The sequence below is a fragment of the Eucalyptus grandis genome, chromosome 2 (genome assembly GCF_016545825.1).
Source record: "Eucalyptus grandis isolate ANBG69807.140 chromosome 2, ASM1654582v1, whole genome shotgun sequence".
NCBI lineage: Eukaryota > Viridiplantae > Streptophyta > Magnoliopsida > Myrtales > Myrtaceae > Eucalyptus > Eucalyptus grandis.
In genome coordinates, this window is record NC_052613.1 from 25,738,982 (window position 1) to 25,766,120 (window position 27,139).

The 27,139-nt window shown below is 40.9% G+C and overlaps 2 protein-coding genes across 3 annotated transcripts; both read right to left on the minus strand.

The window, feature by feature from the left end:
* Positions 1-16,659: 16,659 nt before the first annotated feature.
* On the minus strand, positions 16,660-19,182 carry LOC104426886. Its single transcript, XM_010040069.3, has 2 exons — positions 18,607-19,182; positions 16,660-17,060 (listed from the first exon to the last, which is right to left on the minus strand). The coding sequence occupies exons 1-2, from the start codon at positions 19,108-19,110 to the stop codon at positions 17,034-17,036; spliced, it is 531 nt and encodes a 176-aa protein (XP_010038371.3). The 5' UTR covers positions 19,111-19,182; the 3' UTR covers positions 16,660-17,033.
* Positions 19,183-20,588: 1,406 nt separating this feature from the next.
* LOC104426877 (biotin carboxyl carrier protein of acetyl-CoA carboxylase 1, chloroplastic) lies at positions 20,589-24,723 on the minus strand. Of its 2 annotated transcripts, none has more exons than XR_005548522.1 (7): positions 24,285-24,719; positions 22,163-22,216; positions 21,903-22,069; positions 21,493-21,806; positions 21,295-21,366; positions 21,022-21,087; positions 20,589-20,924 (listed from the first exon to the last, which is right to left on the minus strand). XR_005548522.1 is itself a non-coding variant. In XM_039307353.1 (7 exons), exons 1-7 carry the CDS (start codon positions 24,423-24,425, stop codon positions 20,901-20,903), a joined length of 834 nt encoding a protein of 277 aa, XP_039163287.1. In that variant the 5' UTR covers positions 24,426-24,723; the 3' UTR covers positions 20,589-20,900. The 2 variants fall into 2 exon arrangements, 1 of the variants encoding a protein (XP_039163287.1); XM_039307353.1 differs by having other exon boundaries at positions 21,295-21,362; positions 24,285-24,723.
* Positions 24,724-27,139: the final 2,416 nt, after the last annotated feature.

The following is a 27,139-nucleotide window of genomic DNA, read 5'->3' on the forward strand; positions in this document are numbered from 1 at the left end:
GACCCTTAAGCTTCTCAAGGCATAAAGCCTCTTGAGTATATAGCTATGTAATGGTTATGAAGATTTAAGCTCTACCGTTAGATCAAAGGGGAGATCAACGGCTAATAGGAGGCCTCTTCCCCAAGTTGTATCATCTTGTACCTTAGTGCAAATACACTCTCAAGCTTCTCTCTCAAAGTTCTCTTTGTACAACACTTGAGGATCGAGTGTGAGTGAGGCTGAGTTGGGAGAAATTCTAAGGCCACATAGGTTAGGGAACATTAGATCGGTTGATTTGTGATAAGTGATATCAAAATAGTCATTCCAAGCACAATGATTGATCCACGCTCTGACGTCATGATTGCTCAAGGTGAGGATCATGGAAGGGCTGAAGGCCGGTGCCAAGCGCAAACGAGGCCATGCTTTTTCGGGTTCAATGTACCTAATGGGGGATTTGAAACACTAAGTGACCACTACGAAGGAGATCATCTTGGATGTCCAAAGATTGGTAGAGGACTTGACCTAGACTGTCGAAACAGCAGAGACTAAAAAGGTGGAGCTTGTGGCCGACATGCAAAAGCTCAAAATTGGCATAGGAGAGCTTCAAAGGGAGATGTTGGGCTCTTTGGCCGAAGAATTGCAATAGCGGGATGAGGCCCTGAAGGCTATGATAGTAGCCATGATTGTCAGCTTGTGAGAGCAATATTATATATCAGCTTATATGAGTTATAATATATATCAGCTTGTGCGAACTACTATCTATATATTAACTTGTGAAAGCAATATTATATATCAGCTTGTGTGAGCTATAATATATATTAGCTTGTGCGAGTTACCATCTATATATTAGCTCATGAGAGCTATAACCATCTATTTCAGCTTATGTGAGTAGTAATGGTATTGATTAATAGATGGTATCGATTGGATTGAATTGATTGGTTGAGATTATGAACTGCACTAACTTGTAAGAAGGAATTGAGGTAAGGTAAGTCTTCTGACTTGTGTATATAGCCACCTTTAGGCGTATTTCCTTCATAGTCGAAGTTTAGGAGATGAACTTGCCGAGACATTGTCTCACCCCGTTGTGGGCTCAACCTTTTTCAGGTCCTTAGATGGCGGTTCTTCCGGAACGTTTTGGATAGCCCAGGAGGATTTCCGAGCTGGTTACTCATTTCCCTGTTCCTAGGCCACGGGGTTTGGGTCTATGAACTTGTGATGAGAGGGTTTACCTCAAAGGGTACCCAATCAATTTAGGGCGTGGTATCATTGTGGGCTTAATGGACACAGAGAGGGTCCCCTACAGGATTATGTTGTCCCAGCTGCGATAGTAGACGTCGTCGCTCTTGGCGAGGGTACATATAAACCGCGGTGTTTATAAAAGCATGTTTTGGCTGTGATTTGTTTCTTGTTTTTTCTATCCCAAGCTGTTCGTTGTCAGGGGTATTTGTTCGCTTCTGTATGCGTATTAAAATAAATGGGTCAGCGACGTGTCCTAGAACGTCACAAATTTTATTGACCACCGAGGGATGGACACGTGCTCGAGGATCGGGCGTAACAACATGCGTTCGTATTTAGTTTCTAAGAGGATTTGAATAGTCCAAGGCCTAAGTATGAACCCTTCTAAATGTGCTTGGGTGTCCTCTTCATTAATGAATCAAGGTCCACGTTCAAGTTTATCTTTCAAGGCTAAGGCTTAATAGGCCAAGAGTCCATCTTAGTTGACGTTCATTTATTAATAACGTGACAAAGGCATTAAATGCAATTTGGAAAATATTTAAGTTTTGAAGGTCGCTTGTCATTGGATAGGAATTAATCGAGTTCAACCATGATCAACCACCTTATTTGGCCTGAGGTTCGTACCTAAGCCATGTCCAAACAGAGGTGGATGCAACTGGTACATTAAGGGGCTGCATGGTAATGTTCTTTTTTATTGTTCATGAACAAAAATTTTGTTTTTTTGTTCCCGGAACAAAAAAAGAACGGAAATGAGAAACAAAAAAAAGTTGTTTTTTGTTCTAGAAACAATTTTGAAGAAACACTTCTCTCTCTTCTCTTTTCTTCTTTTTTTCTTCTTCTTTTTTCTTTGGCCGGCAACGCCGTTGAGGGTCGGCGACCTCGCCGGAGCGTCGCCGGCCCAGATCTGGTGAGGCCGAGCTCGCCCAGCCACCGGCGACGCCGGGCCTCGTCAGATTTGGGCGAGCCCGAGCTCGCCTAGCCACCAGCCGACGCTCGCCTCGCCGGATCTAGGCGAGGCTGCCGGCCCCGTCGGCCGATCATTGGAGGCCGGCGACCGGCCAAAACAAGAAAAAAAGAAATTAAAAAATTAAAAGAAACGAAAAAGAATATAAATTTACCAAACGTGTTTCTATTCATTTTTTATTCCTGGAACAAGTTTACCAAACTCGTCTTTCTGGTAAAAAATTGTTCCCCGGAACAGAAATAGTTTTTTCTATTTCTCGTTCTCTGGAACAATTTTGAACAGAAACGTTACCAAACGCGCCCTAACCAAGCGGAATCAAGCCACGACCGTTTACGAATCCATGATGGTACGTGATCGTCCCACAATTGATTATTATGGTCGAATGATCTTTCAATGATCGAACACTCTAGGACCACTCTTTTGGTTGCCAGTTCTCGAAAGGCTAGTTGGCTCATGACCGGATCTCGAGCCAGCTTATGGCCAAGTATCGCCATTGGCATGCTTGTTCTTGGCCTACTAGTCGAGGCCCAATAAGGGTCGAAATTAAGGATATTAAGTAACGGCATGTGGAGTTCCAAACCGATGGACCTAGTGTTGGCCAACTTACAATAGGTCAATTCTCGCTATAAGGGAACCTTCCGAGTGCTACAATGGGTCGGTAAGGTCGCGTATAAGCTAGAATTGCCACCAAAACTCAAGGTACATCCGATATTTCACATTTGTATGATCATGCCTTTCCATGTAGACGAAAAAGATTTGGACCGAGAGGAATCACAACAAGTGCCACTTGGGGCAAAAACCTAGTATGATCGAGATGTCGAGTGCATCATGGTGGATTGAGTCATACAAAAGTCAAATTGTGTGCCGCAATGGGAGTACTTGGTTTAATGGAGGGTTCTTTTGAAAAGCGAAGCAAGTTGGGAACTTTTCGAGACTCTTGGGCAATTCAAGAAATACATCGATGTCTTTCATGCTGAAAACGCAACAAGGGTGTCACTAAAATAAGTAGGGGAGATTAACACGCCCTGGTTGATAAGCCCCGATAAATGGATGCATTCCAGAAGTTTCCTAAGTGTTAAGCCATGACCCATTTGTATCCAAGCTTGAGCATATTCATGGATGAGTAACCTTCAAGCTTCCCAAGATAAACGACCCTTAAGCTTCTCAAGGCCTAGAGACTCTTGAGTGTACGGCTATATACTGATTATAGAGATTCAAGCTCTACCATTTGATCAAAGAGGAGATCAATGGCTAAGATTAGTCTAGTACATGTAAAATAGGGCTCCCTTCCCCAAGTTGTATCATCTTGTTCTTTAGTGCATATACACTCTCGACCTTCTCTCTCAAGTTCTCTTTGTATGACCTCGGACAAATCAAGTGTGAATGAGGTTGACTTGATAGAAATTCTGAGGTTGCATGGATTAAGGAACACTAGATTGATTGACCCATGACATCTGGATGTAAACTTCACTTTGCCACTTGAACGAGTCCCACGAACAAACCCATTGTGCTGCATCCGAATTTGTTTTACATTGTCCAACCACAAAAAAGGAATATCTTTTTTATTTTGTAGATTGTTGAGATATACGTGGCAGTTGTGTTAGAAAAGTCCACATCGAATAATCGGTGTGGTGTGAAGCAGTTAATAATCCTAGTTGGTCAATAATTCATTTACTTAGGCTTTTGAGTAAATGTGAGTCCATTCGACTATGTTGACTAATTCAAATTTAGGCTCTCTCTTAATATATGAAAATACTAAGCTTTTGTTATGCGATCCCAAAAAAAATCAGCACATTTTGATGGTGGGATTGTTTAATGTGTTAGAAAACTTGAAAGTTAGTTTTAATTTTGACACCAAAATCTGAATAAGTTTTATAAATTTTAGCGTCCGGGCAATTGATCCTTTAATTTTCATTTTGTGAAATTACACCCTCTAACTTTTGGATTTGTGCACTTTAGCCCTCTAAATTTTATTCCGTGCCATCGAATTCCCCCCACTTCCTTACTTTGTGCAATAAAGTGCTTTGTCTAGCAATATTGTTAAATTCATTTTCTTTTTATTTTCTCGTTTGATTTCCGTCCACCAAATTCGTCAGTTATTTTCTATCACATAAGCAATGCCACGTATTGATTTAGCTAGAGTGATTGATCGAAAGATTCGATGGCATAAATCAAGAAATTTGGAGAACTTAATAGCATAGAATAAACTTGGAAAACCAGTTCATAAACATCCGAAAAGTAATAAATGATCAAATCGCACAAATGCTAAAACTTAGGACTAAATATATACTTAACTTGTAAAGGTATTATAGTGATTTTACTTGTTAGGTATTTATACATTCATATTTTCAGTAGGGTGTGCACTTAGTTAGGTAATGGATATCCCTACATATGTTTAAGAATTAAACCCGCTCGTTGATATCCCTGCATATGTTTACTTACCCAACTTCTTGACATTTGCTACAGGTTTAAATTTAAGATGTCGAGCATCACGGAAGGTTCTGTTAAGATCCTATTGAAAGTAGGGGACCGGCACGACTATGTTCAACATCGGTATGTACGAGCCAAGCTAAATGATCATCGATTTTAAAATCCCTTACTTAGATGGATTTAGCATCATTCTTTGAACTCACTGATATTTCGACAAGTAATGGAAGTGTATGGTGCATGTGGATGCATGGATACTCCTAGCTATTCAAGATCAGCTTATAGCATGTGGTATTAGACTCGATGTTCTTGTTTATTCACTAATAATAAACAACTATCTTAATTTCACCAAACATATTTTATTTTTCAATATACTTCTTATTTAATTTCTTAATTACTACCTTGTTTTCTATACAGGCAGCAATTCTGCGTGCCATTGCTTCCTTTATGCTTACAGACGAATATGTATTGCATGCGAAAGTTCTCAACATCGCATGAGTTCTACATCAATTGCTTCCATAGTTGTATTTTTCTTATTCGAAAGACTGCGTTGCACTATACTATTGCTGAATTTAATTGCTTGGAGTTTATAATGAATGATCAACTATTGCTAATTATCAACTCTCTTTTAAATCTCTATAGGGCGGGTTCCGGATGGTGATTTCCTTTCGACTGCAAATTGGCTATTTTGTTACATTGGTAGCGGTTTTTTTTTTTTTTTTTGGGGTCTAAAACAACTCATATATTAAACTCTCAACTTTGAGGTTACACTTAATATAAGGCCGGAATAAAAAGATTCTGCAGAAAATGAGGAGGATAAAGGACCCAATTAGGAGGAAGAAGAGAAGCCCCATGGGCCTTCGCGGCCCGATCTGCAACAATATTTGCTTCCCTTTTGCAATGACCAATCCGGAGATTAGGGCACCAAAGCTTCAACGCCGCATTTTCTTCGAAGAGGGATTTGAGCTCCCACGGCGTCTGAGCAGGGTTGTTGATGGCGTCCACAAGGGTCAAGCAATCATATTCCAAAACAAGTTGATCCAGTCCTCGTCCTTTCTGAAGCAGGAATTGAAGAGTGAGATTAAGGCCAATCACCTTAGCTTGCAAGGCTAAAGAGACAGGGAAGGAGCACATAAAGCCATCGATCAAGATGCCGAGGAGTCTTTACATACATAAGCTACCAAAGCGTCACTACAATGGTACTGGTAAGCCGCATCTATGTTGATTTTTAGGACTCTTTGGTTCGGTGGATACCATCTTTGATTCGTTGCTGCCTGTTGTGAGCCTCGCCTCTGTAGCGTCTCATTGAAACAATGGCTGGATCTAGCGTTTGCTAATGCTGAATGCACTACCTTCTTGGCATTGAGTTTCTACTGTCGAATATGAAGTTATTTCGAGCTTTCCAGATTTGCCAGAGGATGGACGTAGTTGTCTCCAAATCTGGTAAGCCATCCTTTTTACCAATTATATCAACCAATCAGCTTTCTATTCTATGCACTCCTGTTAAATGATGCATGATGTTGATTGTTGAATGAAACCAAACATCTAGTGTTCGTGGACATAACAAGAAGAGGTGTTCGGTGTCTCTGGTACTTGTTTAGTGCACATACAGCAAATTGGGTCTGATAAGATGTGTCTCTTAGATAAATTTTCTCTATTCGCTAGTGCGTTGCTACAAACTTACCGAAGGAAAGATCTTAGTTTAGGCGTAGTGTTCATTTTCTAGATTACATTCCACAATTTGTGAGGCACCTGAAAAGATGAAGATGCTTGATAATTGTTGTTGCTTGTTTGTTGTACTTTGATCTTGTTGTAACAACTCTTCACTGTGAATTTCCCATTCTGCTTTCCTCTCCAAATTAGTTTGTCCTCCGTGAACTAAGGTCGGAGAGGGATAGAGGTAATTTCTTCAACTATTTGACTATCAAAACTCTAGCGCAATAGGGTTGTGTTCCAAGCATTATGTTCTAGAATTATAAATTCAGCAACTTTTCCAGGTTCGTCTCTAGGAGCAAGGCCTCCAAGAACACCCTTAGCCAGCCATCTATCCTCTCATATTTTAATTTGTGTTCCATCACCTACAGACCATAATATCTTGTCTGCAATAGACTCCCGACCTATCAAGATGCTCTGCCAACCCCAAGAGAGTCTAGTACCTTTAGCCGCATGCTAGAAACTTGAGAGTGAAAGTACAAACCTTTTAGTACTCTGTTGTACAGTGATGAAGGTTGTTGAGCCAGTCGCCAAACTTGTTTTCCTAGTAGAGCTCTGTTGAAAGCCATAAGATCACGAAATCCCAATCCCCCATCGTCTTTCCTACTCTTAATAGCCTCCTAATTCTTCTAGTGTATACCTGACTTGCTGTTATTTGTTTGCCACCAGAATCTAGTTATCTTATGTTCTATTGTTTTACAAACTGTAGCTGGGATTTTAAAAATAGACATTGCATAATGAGGAATTGCTTGCACAACTGTTTTAATTAAGACTTCCTTACCTCCTTTTGAAATAAGCTTCTCTTTCCATCATTCCAGCTTTGAATGAACTCGACCTAGAATCCACGCAAACATTTCTCGTTTAGATTTCCCCCAATTTGAAGGTATTCCGAAATACTTGCCAGTTTTGTTCAACACAAGGACTCTTAAGTTCTCTGGCAAGATTCTCTTTCAAGCTGATAGGACAATCCTTACTAAAAAAACATACCTAATTTGTTTCTATTTATAGCTTGTCCTATTGCTAAGCAATATTTGTTCAGAACACTAGCTAAATTCTGACATTCAGTAATCTTCGCATCTAGGAAGAAAATGACGTCATTTGCGAAAAATAAGTGAGATAGGGTGGGACACCATCTGTTTAACTTAATACATTTAAGGTTTCCCATGTCCACTACGTTGTTGATAAGAGTTGATAAGACATTTGCCATCAGGATGAACAGGTACGGGGATAGAGGGTCACCTAGTCTTAGACCTCTAGTTGGATGAAAATAGGGTAGGGATTTTTCATTGAATTTTAACACTCAAAGAAACCATAGTAAGGCATTGCAAGATCCAGTGAACCCATTGAGTATGAAATCCGAGCTTTACGAAATAGTCTCTGAGAAAATCCCATTCTACTTGATCATAAGCCTTTTGCATAGCTAGTTTAAGCACAACTTGAAATTGCTTTTTCCTTTTCCGTGTCCTGATTTGATGGAGCACTTCTTGAACCACAATGATATTATCCTGAATTTGTCGACCACCAACGAAAGCGCTTTGTTCTGGTGCTATCAGCTCTAGTAGCCAAGGCTTGGGACGATTGGCCAAGATCTTGGAAATCACTTTGTAAATAAAGTTGCAAAGGCTGATTGGGTGGAATTGGTCCAATCTTTCTAGGTGAGAGATTTTTGGGATCAGAGAAATAGAAGTGCGATTATATTTAGGTAGCATTACCCCAGTTTGAAAGAATTGCTGCACAGCTAGGAATATATCTTCTTGTAATATGTCCCAATGTGCTTGATAGAATTAGACATTCAACCCGTCATGACCCGGTGCTTTTATTGCCCCTAATTGGAAAACCGCGGTCTTGACTTCCTCATTAGTAACTTCTGCTATAAGACTTTCATTTATCTCCACTGTCACCACTTGATTGCAGTGTGTTAGAGTTGGCCCGTAGTCTCTATACCCTGCAGATGTATATAATTTCTTGAAAAAACTAGAGGTCAGCTCTTTGAGATGGTTCAGGTCACATACCCAATTTTATTGATCATCCTGCAGCATGCTTATCTTGTTGTGCTGTCTTCTTTGAACAGTGATGGCATGAAAAAACTTCATGTTCTTGTCCCCCCATCTAAGCCAATTTACTCTAGATTGCATTGCCCAAAATTTTTCCCCCTACTGCCATAACTTATGAATTTTCTCTTTCAGGTCAGATAACAAAGCCTTATCAGAGTGACCATGAGGCTGATTTGTCAGAATTTGGAGGGAATTTATCTGGTGTCTGGCATTAGTGAATTTGGATTGGCTCCAAAGTGATAAAGCGGCAAAGACAACTTTTAACTTTTGGGGGAGCATCGCTTCTCCAAGTTGATAAGACGCCCAAGAAGCAACAATTGTAGAGCGACACTCCATATCTTATAGCCAGTAAGCTTCAAAGTAGAAAGATCTTTGTTTTTTATGTCGTTGTGTTGCTTTAGTAGACAAAAGAAGTGGGCTATGGTTAGATCCGAGAGCTGATAAAGCCAACACTTCAGCAATAGGGTAAGTTAATCTCCATTCCTTTGTGCAAAGCATTCTATCTAAACGTTCCTTTACAATGTCTCCGCCATTTCAGTTATTAATCCATGTGAAGGCGCAGCCTTTGTTGCCCAAGTCCATTAGATAACAATCATTAAGGAGTTCACAGAAAGAATACATACGATGAGGCTCGGCGAGACGCTTCCCTACTTTCTCCCATGGGTACAGAACTTCGTTAAAATTGCTTGTGCACAGCCAAGGTAGGGTGTTTAAGTTACTGATTTGTCTTAATACTGTCCACAAACTTTGTCGGAGATGATAAACTGCTGGACCATGTTAGTAGGTGAGATGCATTGTGATGCCAAAATCCAGGTCCGTACAAATCAAGTCAAGCATAGCCGAAGAGTGATGGGCCACTTTCAAAGACACTCGATCATTCCAAAAGATTACTAAACCTCCAGCCAAACCTACTGGATTTTCTATATAACTTGCTAAGAATATGAGTTTCCTTTGAAGGTAGATGAGTTTCTTTTCCTGATTTTTCGTTTCCATCAAAAACAGAATATCGGGCCTTTCCTGGGTCACTAAGACTCTTAGAGCTTGAACTGTCAGGGGATTGCCCAACCCCTGACAGTTCCAACTTACTACTCTTATTGTTCACCTAGTGGCTTTTTAGGGCCAGCCACCAGGGCCCAACATGCAGGAGCATCTACCTCAATGATGGGAGTCACTTGCAAAACAGATTCATCAAGCTCCTCTTGGAGTTGAGTTCGAACATCATGAGTAATGAGTCTGTTTGCTTTCTTAATAGGGCTTGATCTTGCATTCGGTGTGAGTTTTTAACCATCTTTGACTATATAGAACTTGCTGCAACTTTGTTAATCTTTGTGTGTTGCTGATTGACAGAAGCTTGTCCGGTACAATAGTACTTCTTGACGATTCCTCCACCATAGGTTGCCACTGAAGTGGTTTTGCAACTGTAATAATTTGATTACACACAGGAGCCTCCATAGTCTGTTTACCTTTGTTTTTTTGTGCTTGGACCTCAGGTACAACGGGAGTAGAATCCTGAACAAGGATTATAGCCGGGGAGGTTGAAGGGTCTCGGGATAGTCTCATCAGCATTTTCTTGGGGTTGATTCACTTCATAAAAGGTATGCCAGAAGGGGCTGTGTTCCCGAACCTCTGCTCAGAGCCATGAACCATATACTAGACTATCTTTTTCATCCATTTTACTCTCATCATAAAGAAATTCTTTACAGTACATGGAATAGTGACCAAGCTTACCACAAGAATAGCAATAATGAGACAGCCGTTTATATCTAAAATCTAGCCAAAGGTTCTTTCCTTCAACCTTGATTAGAAGCCCTATTTTTAGCGGTTGTTGAAGGTTCATTTCTACTCGAGCCCTCCCTGCTCGAAGCGTTGAGCCATCTTTATGCTCTATCCTCACATCTATCACCCTGCCTATATGAGCTACAACCTTACTATTCATGGTTTCTCTACAACATTCTAGTGGCAAGCCAAAAACTTGAACCCAAAACGTGCAGGTGCTAAATTCATAGCAATGCAGTAGTGTGTTCGCTATCCAAGGTTTTAATATAACCAGATGATTGGCAAATAACCAAGATCCATTCTCTAGAACTCTTTGTTTTACTTCCTTTAATTTAAACTTCACAATGTATAGACTAGCTTCACCTTGTGAGATTTCCACTAGATTAGTTCGTCAGGCCCATTTCATAGTATTTTGAAACGCCTAAAAATTAAAGGTTGTTGAGTATCTTACCTACCAAAATTAATCAGCATTCCTCAATTTTGTCGCTAGGGGCCGCCTCATCCCATACTTCAACTTTCTGTTCCGACCACAGGCGACCCAGGGCAACCGGACGAGCCTCATCTTCGTCAACCGGGCGTTCCATTTCAGAGCAAAGACCGAACAATCCTGGGTAGAAACCTAGGGCAAAGAATGACCCAGCAGCTCAAAAGGTAGACAACATAGCGCAATCCCCCTTGTCAGCTAGCATACATGAAGGAAAATGGTTGGCCAAGAGAGAGGGCGTGCGTCAAGCAAGTCGATTGAGACATGCAAAACATGAGAAATACTGGGCAAAGGGCGTAGAAGCAAGGGATGGAAGAGATTAGGTTAGATGGAGTTTGTGGAGTGTTCGGAGGGGGGTGGGTGGAGAGTAGCAAAATTCGCAACTCTAGATGAAGATAACCAGCTTGAAAAGCTTCATGGGATGACTAGGAATGATTGGAGAAGAAACTACCATGGAGGTAGAAGGGCTCTACATTTCGTAGAGAGAAAAACCGCTATTCGTGACTTTTATCATTGGTAGCAGTTTGAGAGTCGAGATAGTTGATCATTTACTAGTGGAGAGTAGCAAAATTCGCAACTCTAGATGAAGATAACCAACTTGAAAAGCTTCATGGGATGACTGGGAATGACTGGAGAAGAAACTACCATGGAGGTAGAAGGGCTCTACATTTCGTAGAGAGAAAAACCGCTGTTCGTGACTTTTATCATTGGTAGCAGTTTGAGAGTCGAGATTGTTGATCATTTACTAGTGGAGAGTAGCAAAATTCGCAACTCTAGATGAAGATAACCAGCTCTTCATGGGATGACTGGGAATGACCGGAGAAGAAACTACCATGGAGCTAGAAGGGCTCTACATTTCGTAGAGAGAAAAACCGCAATTCGTGACTTTTATCATTGGTAGTAGTTTGAGAGTCGAGATAGTTGATCATTTACTAAGTAAAGACGCAATCACTGAATTTGTCAAAACCTAGAGGACCTTATAAATAGATGGCGTGTTAGCTTGAACTCCAAACAAATTTGCATATGAGCTCTCGTGACTGTGTGAATATGACCTATACATGCTTAATTTAGATTTGTATGTGCATATTTTTGACGTGGTCATTACACATTTTCAACAATATTACATTGGGTTGAAAAATTTGCAACTTTCAAAGTGGAGACAATTTGTCAACTACTAAATAAAAACATTGTCTTCTTGTCAAATTGATCTATTCCCCTTGTTAGTCCATTCGTGCAACTTTCGTGTTTTCATCATTTCCATCGTCACAAATCTCTTCAAGAGGAATTGTCTAAATGAGAAATTACCTTGTCATCATATTACATTTGTTTACAAAATTCTCCGAGGACAATTAAAGTATATAAGTTCATCATCATAGCATCCCGACAACAAAGTATTCTTCAAGCAAGATGAAGATATACTGTTTTCTAATCAGTTTAATTATCTCGTTAGTAGGATTGTGACGTGGGTCCATCTAATTTTGACTGTAAATATGATGTTTTTAAAGGTGTTCTGATCACCTATCTCTTTCGACAGATCGCAGCATGGGTCCTCGTCACATGAAATCGAAATCCGAAATCCTTAACAAATCTCTTTCTGCCACGATCAGCTCCATGCCACTGGCAATGCTGCGGTTATGCCTTCGGTCGCAAGTATCCAAGAATACCTCCGCCGCTCCGCCATTCGCCATAGACGCCCACGAGGGGCCGTCTCTCAGTTCATGCAGTCGCCTACTAATTAATGGCAACCACCTCTCTTTTTTTTTTGTCAGAAACGGAAATATTTCATTAAGTAAGCAAAGATGAGAGGCCCGGTAAATGGGCATCATTACATAAAAAGTCCAACAAAGTTTGAGGAGGGGACAAGACCCAATTCAGAGATAAGTAATTTTTCTTGTGAGCTTTGGCTACCCAGTCTGCAACAATGTTGGCCTCTCTAGAGCAATGGACTATCTGGACATTTGAAAAAGGCCCGCATTTTTTCCTTGCACTTACTAACAAGAGGTTGAAGGCGCGCATAATAAAATTTTGTTTCTCGATTTCTCTGTTCTCTGTTCCCCGGAATAGGTTTGGAATAGAAATCCGTTTGGTAACGCAATTGGATTTCTCTATTTCTGAAACAGATTTCTATTCCAGAAATAGAGAAATTGAAGAAATCAGAAGCTGAAATTTTTAATTTCTCAGCTTCTAAAATAAAAATCAGAAACTGAAATCAAACCATATAAAAGAACCTTGCACTTTCTTGCTAACTTAATTCACTCATAACCACAACTTCACAAATTATTGCTAGGGGTGATCGGTTCCTGGTTCGGTCCGGTTCCACCTTGGAACCGGGAACCGGACCGGGAGCACCGGTTCCCAAAATTGCGAACCGTGGACCGGACCGTTTGGTCCTAGGACTGGGAACCGGACCGGACCATCGGTTCCGATCCGGTCCAAAAAAATCAACTCTACTTTTTTGCACTAAAGAACTAAAGAGTGACCGCGCTCTTAACCGATCAATTCAATTCGATTCTCGGGCAATTCAACAAAACTAATCACACGTGTTCCACGTGCAAAATATTCAAACTTCACTTGTGTGATTCACGGGATCTCTTGAAGTCTTAGTCCCATGTCGAAACTATCAAGGAGATTTTTTCTATAAATAAAAGAGTAACAAAAAGGATTTTAATGGTCTCTTGGCCACATAAGAGGTTGCTACCTCAAATTGCAATTTTAGTTGCAATAAGTTATCATGTTTATATGTTTTATTAATTCTATGTATATAAATTATATATAAAAAAATTTGGTTCGGTCCGGTTCCCACCTTGAAACCGGGAACCGGACCGACCGCCACCGGTTCCAAGATTAGGAACCGGGACTGGACTGCCGACCGTGGGAACCGCCCAAAACCGACCGGTTCGGTCCAGTCCGGCCGATTCCCGGTTCGGGCGGTTCCCGTTGCACACCCCTAATTATTGCTAATTTTCTTTTTCTTATTTTGCTTGTGTTTTTTTTTGCATTTTTTTTATAACTTCCTCTTTAGGATGAAAGACAATTAAATGAGTCCTCAATTTTCAAAAACGACCAAAGTTCTTAAATGCTTACTTAAAAACAATGGGGCTCTTTCCTCCTAGAAAAGGCACGCGCATGGTCAGTTGAAGAAAAATTCTTACGTAATAGATGAATAAAAACGTGCCTAGAAATTTAACCTTATTTTTTACAGATTCAAAATTCTTGCAAAATCAAAATAATTAGATTGTTACATAATCTTGAATTTTAATTCGAATGCAAGAGATTCAAGAGAATCTCTCTCTTTGCTACGCAAGGGTCATTAAAAGTTCATTGAGCAACAATAAAGAAATTAGGGATACGCAATTGGACTGATTCAATTCGAGAATCAAAATAAACCGACCTTCCCCGATTGGTTCATAACCATAAACATTACTTTAAGGTAGAATTTTCATATATTCATTTATACCATTAATTTTATTTTGTTGATAATTTTGTATAATACTAGTTTTTGAAAAAATGACAAGGTTGTATAGGTGCCATTGATGGCACCCATATTCATGCTTCCGCAAGATTTGTCCGAACCTACGCAGGATGAGCTTGCAAATGATACATTGACCGAGGAGGGAAACCAAATAAATACACTTAGGAAATCAATTGCTAATAAAATGGCAAGGGATAATAATATGCCGGAAATTTCATGAAATTGTATTTTCAACTTTTGTAATGTATTAGTATTATTTCGACTATTATTTTATATTTGAGGATTTCCTATGTTATTTTAGTATTATTTCGACTATTATTTTGTATTTGAGGATTTCCTATGTTGTTTTAGTATTATTTCGACTATTATTTTGTATTTGAGGATTTCCTATGTTGTTATCTAATCAATTTCTATTTCATTTCTATTCCTAGAAATAAAAATTTTGTTCTGTTATCAAATAAATTTTTGTTTCAGAAATAGAAATTTTGAGTCGTTATCAAACGGATTTTTTGCTTAGAAACTTGTCCGGAGAATAGAAATTAAGAAATTGATTTCTAGTTAAATCAATTTCTGTTTCAGAAATTTTGTCATGCGCAGCTTGAGTCTCCCAGCTCAACTTATCTGAATTGTTCATGGCTTTGACTAGTTGCAAGCTGTCTGACTCAATAATAAGCATTTTGTGTCTTTTAGAGTAAAAGTAGTTGAGGGCTCCCGGGTAAATCTACGTTCTGATAGCAACCACCTTGAGAGATAGTTTGTGTGTGTGTGTTTTTCTTTTTCTTTTTCTTTTTTTGCAGCCCAATGGGTTTGAGAAATCCCGCCCATTCTATTTTTGGCCCCATTTATTGGCCATAGGTTCTTTTTCATTTCTTAAGTTACTGTTTTCTAAAGAAATTCATCCCATATAAATTCTTATCTTCCTATTAAGCAACCATTTCTAATGATTATTTCAATCTCAAACTTAATAAAAAAACAGAAAAAAAAATCAATGTACATCATGTATATATTTAAAGTACAGTATAACCATATTGCAAAAGTTACATGTGATGTCACTAATTCAAATCGTAGAGATGTATTATTACATAATAAGCAAAATACCATATTTGTATCTTCAAATAATTAGGTGGCTTTTTCCAATTCAGCATCCTCTCCACGGGATATAATTTAAGGTTCAAATGAAGAAAAAAAGTTAAAATATACTATATGAATAGATTGATTGAGCACATTTCAAATGGAAAAGAAATGATTGATATTTCTTAAAAGTACGAGATCTAAATCTATTCAAATTCAAGCATAAAACTTTGTACAATTTTGGTATCAAGAATCTTAAATTTGTGGCATTCCTAATGATAATTTCAGAGACTAGAAAACTCTATTTATGCCACTAGTGGTACGAAATAATACTTCGATTACTGTTGGAAGTGAAGCATTAGATAAAAGTGTAATTTTCCTACTTGAAAAATTAAGTCCAAAGTCAAATGAGACATACACCAAGACTCTCTCAGTTGGAATCACACTACTATCCTCTTATGACATGACGATTTGCGTCATGCTATCTTCCTAAAGAAAAGAGCAATTTCGAACGGTCGACTTACAAGATTACCAATAGCTCGGTTTGGTATAAACATCACTCTTGCGAGCTGCTAAATTGGAATGCTACTATAATCAACGAGTCTCTTTATCTGTCTAAGAACGTAACAATGAAGCTTAGGTTCATGAAACTCCATTCCTATATATACTAAATCCCATGAATTGCACCGCATCATGCCTGATGAAGAAGATGATCTCAGCTCAGTAAAGGTAAGCAAGAATCAGGTGCTAACAAGAATCACACCGTCAATTCAGGCTCACTCTATCCCTGTCATACTAGTCAAAGCATAAGAATACCTACTATATCGATCAAATGAAGCAGATCCAGTTTTGGCATTGGACTGCACTTCACTTGCTCCAGCAATAAGTAAATGTCGATCAAGAAAGACAGAACACAAGATGAACTGCACAGATTCGACCCCGTACACACTGGTGCACGGAGTGACTTAGGTAGTATCAATCCATGCAGCTACAAGCAGATGACAACTTTTAATTATCTTCCGTCCACAATGTTTATTTGTTTGAATGAGGGGTTTAATCTGGCCACTTCTACTCCCACCCCTTTTATAGTCTCCGTATTTGTAGGAACTATACCAGTCATCACCACGAATCGAGCATCGAAAGAAGCCCACACTGGTAAAAAGAAAAACAGCTACCGTCTTTTGCACTTCATTTCGAACCACATACTTACCCAGATCTTCGCATGGCAAAGATTGCTCAGAATTATGAACATATAGATTGTCTGCTGGAGGATTTGAGCAGCAACCATTGATACATCTGTTCTGTAGCTTCTCCTCCTCCTCCTCCCTCCTTTTTTTCTCTTTTAAATCAGACCTTTTTTGGGTAAAATTTTTAAATCACAATGATGCGTCTGTAGCTATAAGAACTCTATGATTGCATGATACCGGACAGCCATCACAGCCCAAAAGAAACGTTGCACTTGTTTCTTCCCCACAAACCAATCTAAACCGTTGTCAGTGGATAATTATAATGAAACAATAACTCTCCTCATATACAGATGACACAAGAACAATATTGTCCTGTTTGTTTAATCACAAGATACAGAGGCTACGCCCAGAAATATTTATTAAAGCCAAAACATAATGAACAGACCACCAGAACCCATCTCCTCCTCATTTTCACACACTCCATTCTCCCTCTTCTTTGCTAAAATTGCCACACTTCCTCCTCTAAAGATAGATTTTGGCCCCAAAGTCTATATGAAAGCACTAAGCACTTGTATATCAAAAGCATAGACCTACCAAAGCAGACTTCTTACAGACTCAGGTCCAAAGCAACGGAGCAATCATATACTGTTCCTTGTCTTCTGGTCACCAACTATGAGACAGCCTTTAATACGTTCTCCTGAAAAAACCAGAAGAAGAAACATATTAATTCATTACCACCACCTTATCAAAAAACACAGTGAAAGGCAATGGGACAACAAATTTAAATCCTTAAAGTGACATAGAGAACTATGCAGACTAGAAAGGCATCAAACAGGACCAAGTTTACACAGTTGGGGAAACCTAATCCCTTAAAATCAGCAAGCTCTCTCAAACTGATAGACAAGAATCTATATAGAACATGACCAACGTAGATATCGTAAAAGGAAGACCCACCCCCAAGGACTAAATCTCCAGGGTCAAAGGTTATATCAATGGAAGTGCTCAAGCAATTCGACAGTGAAAACAATTCTCAGGTAGAAATTTATAAGACGTTATCTTTCTATGACATGGAATTACAATTTCATTTGCAGTTCACACTTTTGTTTTCAGAAAAATGCTACGCCTCAAACTTGATGGAGAACAACAGTAACAACCTTTGAAGACTTACAAAAGGCCTACCAAATGAAGATTTGCTATTTATTCTTTTTGATCAATCAGGAATCTCTTAAGTGATTGGAGTCTTTATCAGATTTTATTTGAGATTGGATTTAATGTTTCTTTTCCCTAGCTGTGATGGATTTGTTTTCCTAGTTTTATTGGAATTTATTAGAACTCCTATTTCGACTTGGACAAGTACTTTAGAGAGTCCATATATATCGTTGTAATTCTTTCCTTCAAGTAGAATTGATTATTAATTGAACTTGACAATTCTTTGCTTTGGGATTGTGAGATGCAATTCTTCTCTTAGGTGTGATGCTTAACAAAACCTCGGCGGGATGCTTAGGAACCTTTGGGTGTAAAGCCAAAAGATTTATTCTCTGTAGCGGGACCCGTCACACATTGGCTAGTTTTTTCAAGGCTGGTTTGAGGGCTGATCTGAAGGGGCAGATGCCTAGACGGCCAATATACAAAGCAGAGGATGCATTTCAAGTGGCCTTGGACATGCTACACTGCCAAAGAGTGATCAATGAGAAAAAGATACTAATCTGCTTTCGAAACTACATAATCACCGAGGCCAATCCCAAAACACGGAATTGCAGAGAGCTTCATGACAAGATTCATCATGTCCTGGAGTAACAAACACAATGCGCTAATCAGGAATTTAGAGCGAATGCGCAAAGCCACACGAGGAAAGCACCATGGCAACCACTTGCAATCCTACAATGCCGAAAGAGCACCGGCAGGTCCAGTACCTCTCTAGAATGACGACAACGACGACGACGACAACCAGTTAGCCAAATTTACAAAAGAGAATGATAGCACGACGGAGCTCAGCTCAGCCCCCGGAATCACGAGCTCCGACATGCAAAAGGGCAAGGGGCTTCACCTCACCAGACCACGAAAGGAAACAAATTCCGGCATAAATTGAAAAATGCGGCCCGACTAGCGCATCGAATTATGCTAAAAAACACGATCGGCGACACTGATCATCCCGAATTCCCAGCAATCACGACCATCGCAGTCTCCTAAGACCCCAAGCGGAGCCGAATTGGCGGAAGCGAAAAGCAGAGGTAGGTCAAAACCTGGACATGCAGCGCGAGCTGGGGATCGTTGCGATCGGGGCGATCGGGGTCGTCGCCGCCCTCGGGCTCGACGGCGGCGGTGCAATCGGGAGGGGACTCGAAGAGGGAGAGCGAGAACTGCTTGTCCACGACGCCGACGTCGAAGTGGATGACGCCGGAGCTGGGGACGTCGACGCGGATGCCCTTGACCGGGAACCACAGGAAGAGCTCCTGCGCGGAGATGCCGGACAGCTCCCCGATCGCGCCGAACTGGAGGGTGCCGGAGACGTTGAGGTCGTAGTGGACCTCGTTCTCGAACCGGGCGTTGCACGGCTGGGTCAGCCCGACCCGGAACTGGCCAGTGGCCGGGTCGATGGAGTAGTCGGTGATGCCCTTGGGGAGGAGGCCGATGGGGAGGCCGTAGCGCCGGAGGTGGTCGTAGATCGTGTCGCCGTCGGCCGCCGCTCCGGCGAGGAGGGACGCGACGGCGGCGGCGAGGAGAACGAGGAGGCGGCGGCGATCCATCTTCGCGCGGCGGGGAGGGAGGGATGGGGGTGTGTTGAAAATGGGAGTTTACCGGGGAGGCGTGTCGTTTTTTTTTTTTTTTTTTTTGGTTGGATTTTAAATAAATTGGCAGCGAAGGAAAAGGACGGTTTGCAATTTTATTTTATTTAATTAATAAATTCTTTTTTTCTTTTTCTTTTTTCTTTTCTGGTGGGAAAGGGCGTTACTGTTCGGAAACAGTTGAAAAGATGGGGAGGGAGTCGAGGGCCACGAGTCCCTCACGCGCGCGTGGAGTGTGCGCCCCACGCGCTGCCTTTTTATTGACTAGTAGTTACTAGTTAGTTACCTTTTTTTTTTTTCCTAGGATGCTGAAATAGTTAGTTACTTAGTTAGTAACCTAATTCAACCAACCCACAGGGTTTTTTTATTTATAAAAAAATAAAAATTGGCTTTCCTTTTTATTTTTAGTTTTACAATTAAGGGGCACGGACATCGCTAAAAATACCCCGTAGGCTCTAGGATGGCCTGTCGAAATCCCCGTTTTACCCCCGACCAATTTCGATTATAAGTAAATTTACACCTCGACATTTATATTTATTAGACATTTACATATTATGTAAGTTTCAAATGCTTACAATTGAAAATGGAGTAAAGTACATTTTCAGTCCTTCATCTTCGTGAAACTAGTCGTTTATTTGATCAAGTCCTCTAACTTTCTAGAATTATGCGGTTTGTACTTCTTGATTTGATTTTGAGCTATTGATCAACTGCCGGCATTTCTCATGTGACAAAAAAATGAGGCGTGATGTTAATTTGGCGCCAAATGAGCAGATAGACAAAGCACTCGATTGCAGAAAACAAAACTTCAAAGGATGAAATTGCAAAAATCCGAGAAATTAGTGGACTTGATCACGCTAACTAAAAGTTAGACAACCAACTTTCAAAAGCCCTAAAACTAAGAGAATCAGATCCGTACTTAACACCCAACTCAAAAAGCAATCAAAATCAAAGTCACTCTAAACAAAACTCAACATCTTAAGAGGAAAATATGCAAGCCAGTTAAAGACTAAATGGTACAGTAGATTTAGGTGCATCTTTTGGGTAATCACACCGTTAGCCAGTCGGCTCATGGCTAACTGGACAAGAAATATATGTATAGATGGCAGGCCAACAATGGTGAGTCAAGGGCATGAGGCCGGGTCGAGCCAACCGTACCCCGCCTAGAGCCATTCCCGTTGTCAATTACCTTCCGGTGTGAAACCAAGGCACAGGACCAACCTCACCCTCGTATCACCGGATTGGCACACGTCGCTTCTTTAGCGACACCAGCAGCAAAGCCAAACACAGGCAGTCTTGCCAGCCCTAAACAACGCCCGATAACATCTGCTATCCATAACATATACCCAGTAACCGGTTGTCGATATGCAGCCCCCCCCAAACCAAAAAAAACAGACGAGTCTCTACAACCCGAGCAATATAACATGTCTAATCCAAGCAAATAGATAACTGCATTCACTAAGTTGATAGATTGCGGAATCAAACAATATGGTCCACATAACATTCCACTGCTTGAACATAAATAGAATTGACGCGAAAAGCCAAAAGTTTATCCGTGTATGTCATCCCAGCAACAACGCAGTATTGAAAGGAATAACTAGCAAATCATCTTTACTTCTCTCTACCTATCAACTCAACTTTCAAAAATATATCAACTCGAATCACTCAATGCCGCATGACATCTCAGTACAAAGAAAATTACTCTTCTTCGACGTCCCACTGAGTTGTGCTTTTGCCTCCTCAAGATAAAAGGTTCACGGTTGGATGATAAAAAGTGGCTGCAAAAAGACACCAAAAAAATCGTCAGGCTAGTACATACAAGAATAACATGATAACCAGTAGTTGAACGTCTGTCAATCAGTGCATCTAACTCACCGTGTCAACGCTGACTGGTTTGCCATCTTCCGCAATAATATCGACTATAGTTCCCGATTGATCAGCCTTCAAGATGTACAAGAACAATGATTTATTGCAAAATTAGCAGTGAATTCTCTCGACAATTAGCAATGTATGATGACCACAAGCCCATAAGAGGACTGGGAGCCCTATCTTATGCAAGCAGATGCATCTTGGGGGTCGGATCATGACAAAAGACTATAGCTGAACCATAAAGAATGATTGCACATTACAAACTAAGCAACCACTTACTTCAATTTCATTCATCAATTTCATGGCTTCAATAATGCATATGACCTGTCCTTTCTGTACTTTGTCTCCTTTCTGAAAGAAAAGTGAAATCATTTGACCCAGTAGAAAAAGAATCCAGGCATAACTAGGAAAGGACTTTAAGTCACTTATAGCTCAGCCGTTTCAGTCTCAGTAGAGCCACAGTAAGAGATAACAAACCTTTACAAATGGGGTTCCCCGGTCCTGGACTTCGATAGAATGTTCCTGCCATGGGACATTTAAGAGGTGGAAGCGATGATTCAGCCGGCTTGCTAGCTGATGGAGGTGGTGGCCTAGGAGCGGCAGGTGCAAGGGCGGCAGGTGCAGAGGCAGGTGCAACTGAGGCAGGGGGGCCTGTAACAGGAGAGGGCGCAGGGATCATCATAGGTGGAGCAGGAGCTGACGGTTGAGGCAAGGCCTCTTTCTTGCGAATAATTAGCTCACAGTCAAGCTGCTTTAGCTGCAGCTCCATGATATCTCTAGAATCAACAAGCCTGCAGATATGTATGGAACAGATGCAATTCACAATTTACAACAAGTGAGCCCTGGACAAGATGATGTACAGAACTATAAACAAAAAGTTCACATACTTGACTAGATTTGAAACTTGAGAGATAAATTCTGAGATTGACTGCTCGGTAGCCAAACTTGCAGAAGAGGGATCAACAGGTGGCTGAGCATCCTTTGTTTCTGAGGCTGGTACTGCAGGTTTTGATGGAGGCGTAGCAGCAGCATTTGAGGATCCATCAACAGAGACCTTTAAGGCAATAGATGACCCCAGAAGCGTGTCGATGAAGGAGCGCAAATTTGAAAGTAGTTCCTCTATAAAGAACCATTGGAAGTGGCTTACCTCTTTTGATTGGGCCTTCACCACCGCCGAGCTCCTCGAGGTATGATGCAAACCCTGCCATAACAACAGCAACTTCAGACCACCATACCTCACAATTATGTGTTCTTCAGTGTAGATTGGTACATGGAAAGAGAGAAGGAATGACATAAAAATATGAAAGAAAGAGAGAGAGAATCTCACATTGAATCACTAGACACTAACTGGAGTATGTCATCACATAGTCTCACATTGAATCACTAGACACTGACCGGAGTATGTCATCAGTATTTTCTTTTGGTTATCTGACTGTCTTTTAATTAACATTGCAGTACTGAGAAAAATGTCATACAATGCCAATCCCCTTTGACAACAGAACAAGTGGCAACTTTTAGGTAGCAGTCAGCTAAAAATTCTATTTTTAAAATTCGTGATAAGCATGGACAAGAAATTCTGCCATGTGCAAGTGCAAAGTTAAACTCAAGCTTCTTTACAGTATTCGTCTTGACAAGCCCTAGTAGATACAATTCAGATTGTCCCCCTTCACCTAAAAGCCAATACCATGAAACAGAGCTCCTGCTGCATAAGAAAAGATACATGCGAAAATAATTGGATTGACTAAAAATCCATGAGTTGACTCTAATATGCCCCTCACCGCTTAACTTTTGCAGGTGATGCCCTATAGCTTGGCCAAGACAGCTACTGCATTTCTCCAACCACAACCCACAACTACCAATGCCACATCTATTCTCTCAGATCTAGTAGCTTGTCACCAGATTTTTGAGGATTTAGTTGCCAACTGCAACTTAGAGCATGTCATTGGTTTGCTACCGACCTCATCCAATTGATTTGGAGTCCTATAATGGTCAAACTAAGGAGGGTAGGAGCTAATTGCTAAATCAAGGGATGGGAGACACATTGCAACTTCCATAACAATTCAGGGGATCAATTGCAATCTGAGAACAAGACCATTTTCACTATCCAATCCATTCCCTCCAGCCACCCTTCTAATCTGTGGATTACAATTATGGACATCACCCACATTTATGTCTAGTTAATTTTGCATGTGAGTGATACCTTTAACTAGTAACCTGCCAATCATTAGGGCAGTTGGAAGAGTAACCACAATGGAGGAAATTATAGCCCATCCAAACGTTATTCTATTATTCTGAAAGTACATATTAATAAGTATTGGAACTGATGGGAAGAATTAAAACTACAACCACCATGACTTGTGAGGAAATGTGAGTCATTACTTATGCAGTTAAAGGTGCTCGATCAAGAATTCATTTTCCAGCTCACTTCTCAAATAATAATTTCTTCAAAAATCTTTGGAACTCAATGAGTCCAAACTTTCTCGAAAGTACAGTTACCAGCTTTCCAGTAGTATCAAAACCCCATAATTTATTCAACACGGCACCAAAATCTCATGCAGCATTAAATGTTCAACATAGAATCTATCAAAAGTCAATCCAGCAAAAATTTGTCGCAAGACATGAACTTGGAATAGTCGAACAATAGATTTACCAAGTTAAAACTTCCTTGAGAGCTAGAAAACAAGGGTTTGGACAATCGACACTACTTTATAGCACAATAATTCCGGGAGGGAAAAGCGTGTCCCTAAGGAGTTATCATTTCATTGTATTAGACAAAACCGCACATTCAGCAGCTATGTAGCTGGGCCACATGAGGATAAGCCGTTAATAAAAAGGAACACGTTGCCTTGGACTATTGCAACCCAAAAGAGGAAACAACGGTCCTTCTTTACCAAGAATCAGCTCCGACAACTACCCAGGAGCGCGGTTTTCACTCTCGAGAAAGCCCACCACCCTCCCATCATTCCCTTCCGCATTGCATTGCGGTCGCGATCAATACCCCACAAGCAAGAACTCGAGGAAATCCGGCCAGCGACTCGAAAAACAAACGTTCCGACCACCAATTCGCAGGCAACAAAGCAAGGAACCACAAACGCACGAACAGGATCGCCCGCTCATAATTCATGCTGCAAAACTCGAAATCGACAACAACGCGCACGACCCAGAACTCCCCTCCGACCCATCAGCGAAATGACCCGACAGCAGACCCAGCCCCAAGATCCAAGAAAACCAGCAGCAGCAGCGAGAAATGAACCAAGAACTGGACTCACCCGGGCGAGGAACCGGAGCTTGGGCCGAGAGGGGGAGGGGAGGCGGAAGGAGAGAGCGCGCGGGGCGTCGGGGGAGGAGCGGGGCAGGCGGGAGGAGGCTTTGGGGAGGGTGGAAGCGGTGGTGGAAAGAGACGACGCCATCGGTGGGCTCCCCGGGGGACGGCAAAAGGCGGCTCCTTTCGACGCGAATCGCGAGGGGCGAGGGGAATGGAATGGTGGGTTCGGCTCAGAAACTGCCAAGTTCGTATAAGAGGAGGGAGAAGGAGGCGTTGGTGGTGATTCGGGGAGTCCGTCTGCGGGGAGCTGCAAGGGGAGAAGCAGACGGAGAGCGTCGATGGAACCGAAGTGGGGGAGCGAGCGTGTCGTTTTTGCTCGATCGCTCGTCACGTGCGAGCGCGATCCGCAATTGAGTTTCCCCCTCAATGCGAAAGTGGGACTGACCGGACAACCGTTTTTGCTTTTGGCATTTATGTCCTGCCTCCCAGTTGGGTGTGGTAATGCCGGAAATTGGGAAGAGAGGGAAATTCTAGGGTCCCAATCCATATGAATTGTGCTCACATGAACCATGATTATACCGAAATTTTCTGTTGCGACAATGGAAAAAGTTTTGGTATGAACCCAAGTTCACATAAATAGAGTGTTTCCAGGGGTTGATTGACTCCACTTGAGGTTTTGTTTTCATGACATAGACTAGAGGTGATTCGTTCTAAAGAGGGCAGTCCCCAATCTGGAACTGTACCTGGAAATCACAACTACTCATTAATGGCCATTTTCCAAAAATTGAAATCACAATTCGCCCATTGGTTAGCACGTTATCTTGGTAGTATGCTCTGCACTCGCCTTTATAAGAATTTGGCTAGGAAGCTTTGTATTTGGAATAAGATTTTAGCTCGATGCTAAGAGTCAATCTCGATAGGGTAAGGCCTAAGAGAGGCACTACAAAAGGATTGATTACCTGCATTTGCTAAATTCTTGTTCAGAATATAGATGCTTTTACGGACAAAACTAGAAACCAAACTACTAGTCCAATTCGATTCTCGGGTGGGTCCATGAAATTTGTTAAAATGTCTCTCCTTCGAAAAAGGCTTAAGACTTGAGAGTGAGCGACGAGATCGGAGGCCGAAGGGGATCAAGAGCAAGAGTAACAAAGGGATTGATGAGGCTGGTGGCGATATGGAGCAAGAGAGGGATCTACAAGGTTAGAGGCCACCAAGAGTGAGAGTGAGGAGAGGAGGCAAAGCAATGAGATGAGCAAGGCGAGAGATGAATTGGAAATTGGGGTTTTGATCTAAAAATTAAAACTTAAAAATTTGAAAAAACTTATATATATGCAACAGTTTGATTCAAGTGGGCAAGTGGGCCATTCCACACTTAAAACCAAGAACCGGACCGATACTTAGTAAATTGGAATTGAAATCCAAATTGGTCCCAATGGGAACATTGGTTTTGAGCCATAAAACTGTTTTTTTTTTTTTTTTGCATTTATTTCCTGCATCCAAGTTGAGTATGGCATGCCAAAAATTGAAAACAGAGACAAATTCTCGGGTTCCGATGCATAATATTAATTGAACTCACATGAACCATAATTGTACCGAAATTTTATATTGGGTCAACATAGAATTTTTATTTTTTTTGTACAAACCCAAGTTCACATAGATAGGGTGTCCAACGGGTCAATTGACTCCACTTTATGTTCTAATTTCATATCATAAAACAAGGATGATGGGTTTCAAGGTGGGTGGTCCCCACCCTAAACAGAGGAACTACCTACTAAAGACTAATTTCGAAAATTTGAAATTAGCAATCAAATCATGGCAGTTTGGCTCTTGGGTGGGTCCATCGAGCTAGTCAGAATGTTCCCAATTCAAAAGATGTGTGAGATTTGAGAGTGAGCGATGAGGTTGAAGGTAACCATGAGCGAGAGTGAGAAAGGGAGTGACAAGGCTAGAGGCAATCTAGAGCGAGAGTGAAAGGGGATCTATGAGATTGGAGGCCACCGAGAGTGAGAGTGAGATGTGATGGTGTAGTCCAAGTGGATGGGTGAGTAGTTCTACACCTAAAATCAAGAACTAAATCGGTACTCTATAAATTGGAATCATGACCTAGGACCAAGCAAGGTGGCTATTGGGAGGATATTGATTATATGAGTCCTTATCAATGGCCATACCAGTCACAAAAGTTATTGCCGATAGTCATACTTATTGATGTTTATGGTAAGTTATCAATATATAATAACGACTGGTTGATGATTGTCATAATAGAGTTGAACAAATGCTAGTAAAAAACGAAGACATCAATTGAAAGGCATCGATCAATGACTAGAATTGACTAGATGTTAAGTCATCTTAGAACTGACTAGATGTTAAGTCATCTTAGAACTAACCGTTTTGCGAGCAAAGCTAGGGACAGATTCAAGCATAATGGGATTCGGATTTGAAACTGCTTGCTGATAAGACCATCGAGCACAATAGATCATGAAGACAAATTTGAAGGAGTAAGGACTTGGATGAGAGTCAAGATGGCGACCGATTAATATGAAGTCATGGCCACGTGAAGATGTGGAGGCGTGAAGAAATGGTTGAAACTCCTGGAGACCTGCTTAAGAACAGTATAAATACAAGTACTTGTGCATCATAGGAGCCCCATGAACAAACAAAATTTGTTATCTTTCAATTCTTGTATTATACTTATAATTTCTAGATATCCCTCGTCGATTGAATTTCAATGTGTTATCTTAGTCGTAGCTCTCAAATCTTCGTCATTGATTAAATTCAAACAAAGAGTTATGTACTATTATGATGATTGAATTATGTTGAAATATCTTTATTGTTTTTCTTGGACACCTAGACCCCTGG

What these genes read in the sequence shown, in the direction of transcription:
- LOC104426886 (XM_010040069.3), bottom strand. Translation starts at nt 19,110, where the DNA reads ATGGATCGCCGCCGCCTCCTCGTTCTCCTCGCCGCCGCCGTCGCGTCC. An exon ending in AGCTCGCGCTGCATGTCCAG is followed by an intron (nt 17,061 to 18,606) that starts GTTTTGACCTAC and finishes TGGTTTTTTCAG; the next exon opens with GAGAACGTATTAAAGGCTGT.
- LOC104426877 (XM_039307353.1), bottom strand. Translation starts at nt 24,425, where the DNA reads ATGGCGTCGTCTCTTTCCACCACCGCTTCCACCCTCCCCAAAGCCTCC. An exon ending in GGGGAACCCCATTTGTAAAG is followed by an intron (nt 21,363 to 21,492) that starts GTTTGTTATCTC and finishes TCTTTCAGAAAG; the next exon opens with GAGACAAAGTACAGAAAGGA. An exon ending in AATTGATGAATGAAATTGAA is followed by an intron (nt 21,088 to 21,294) that starts GTAAGTGGTTGC and finishes TACATCTTGAAG; the next exon opens with GCTGATCAATCGGGAACTAT.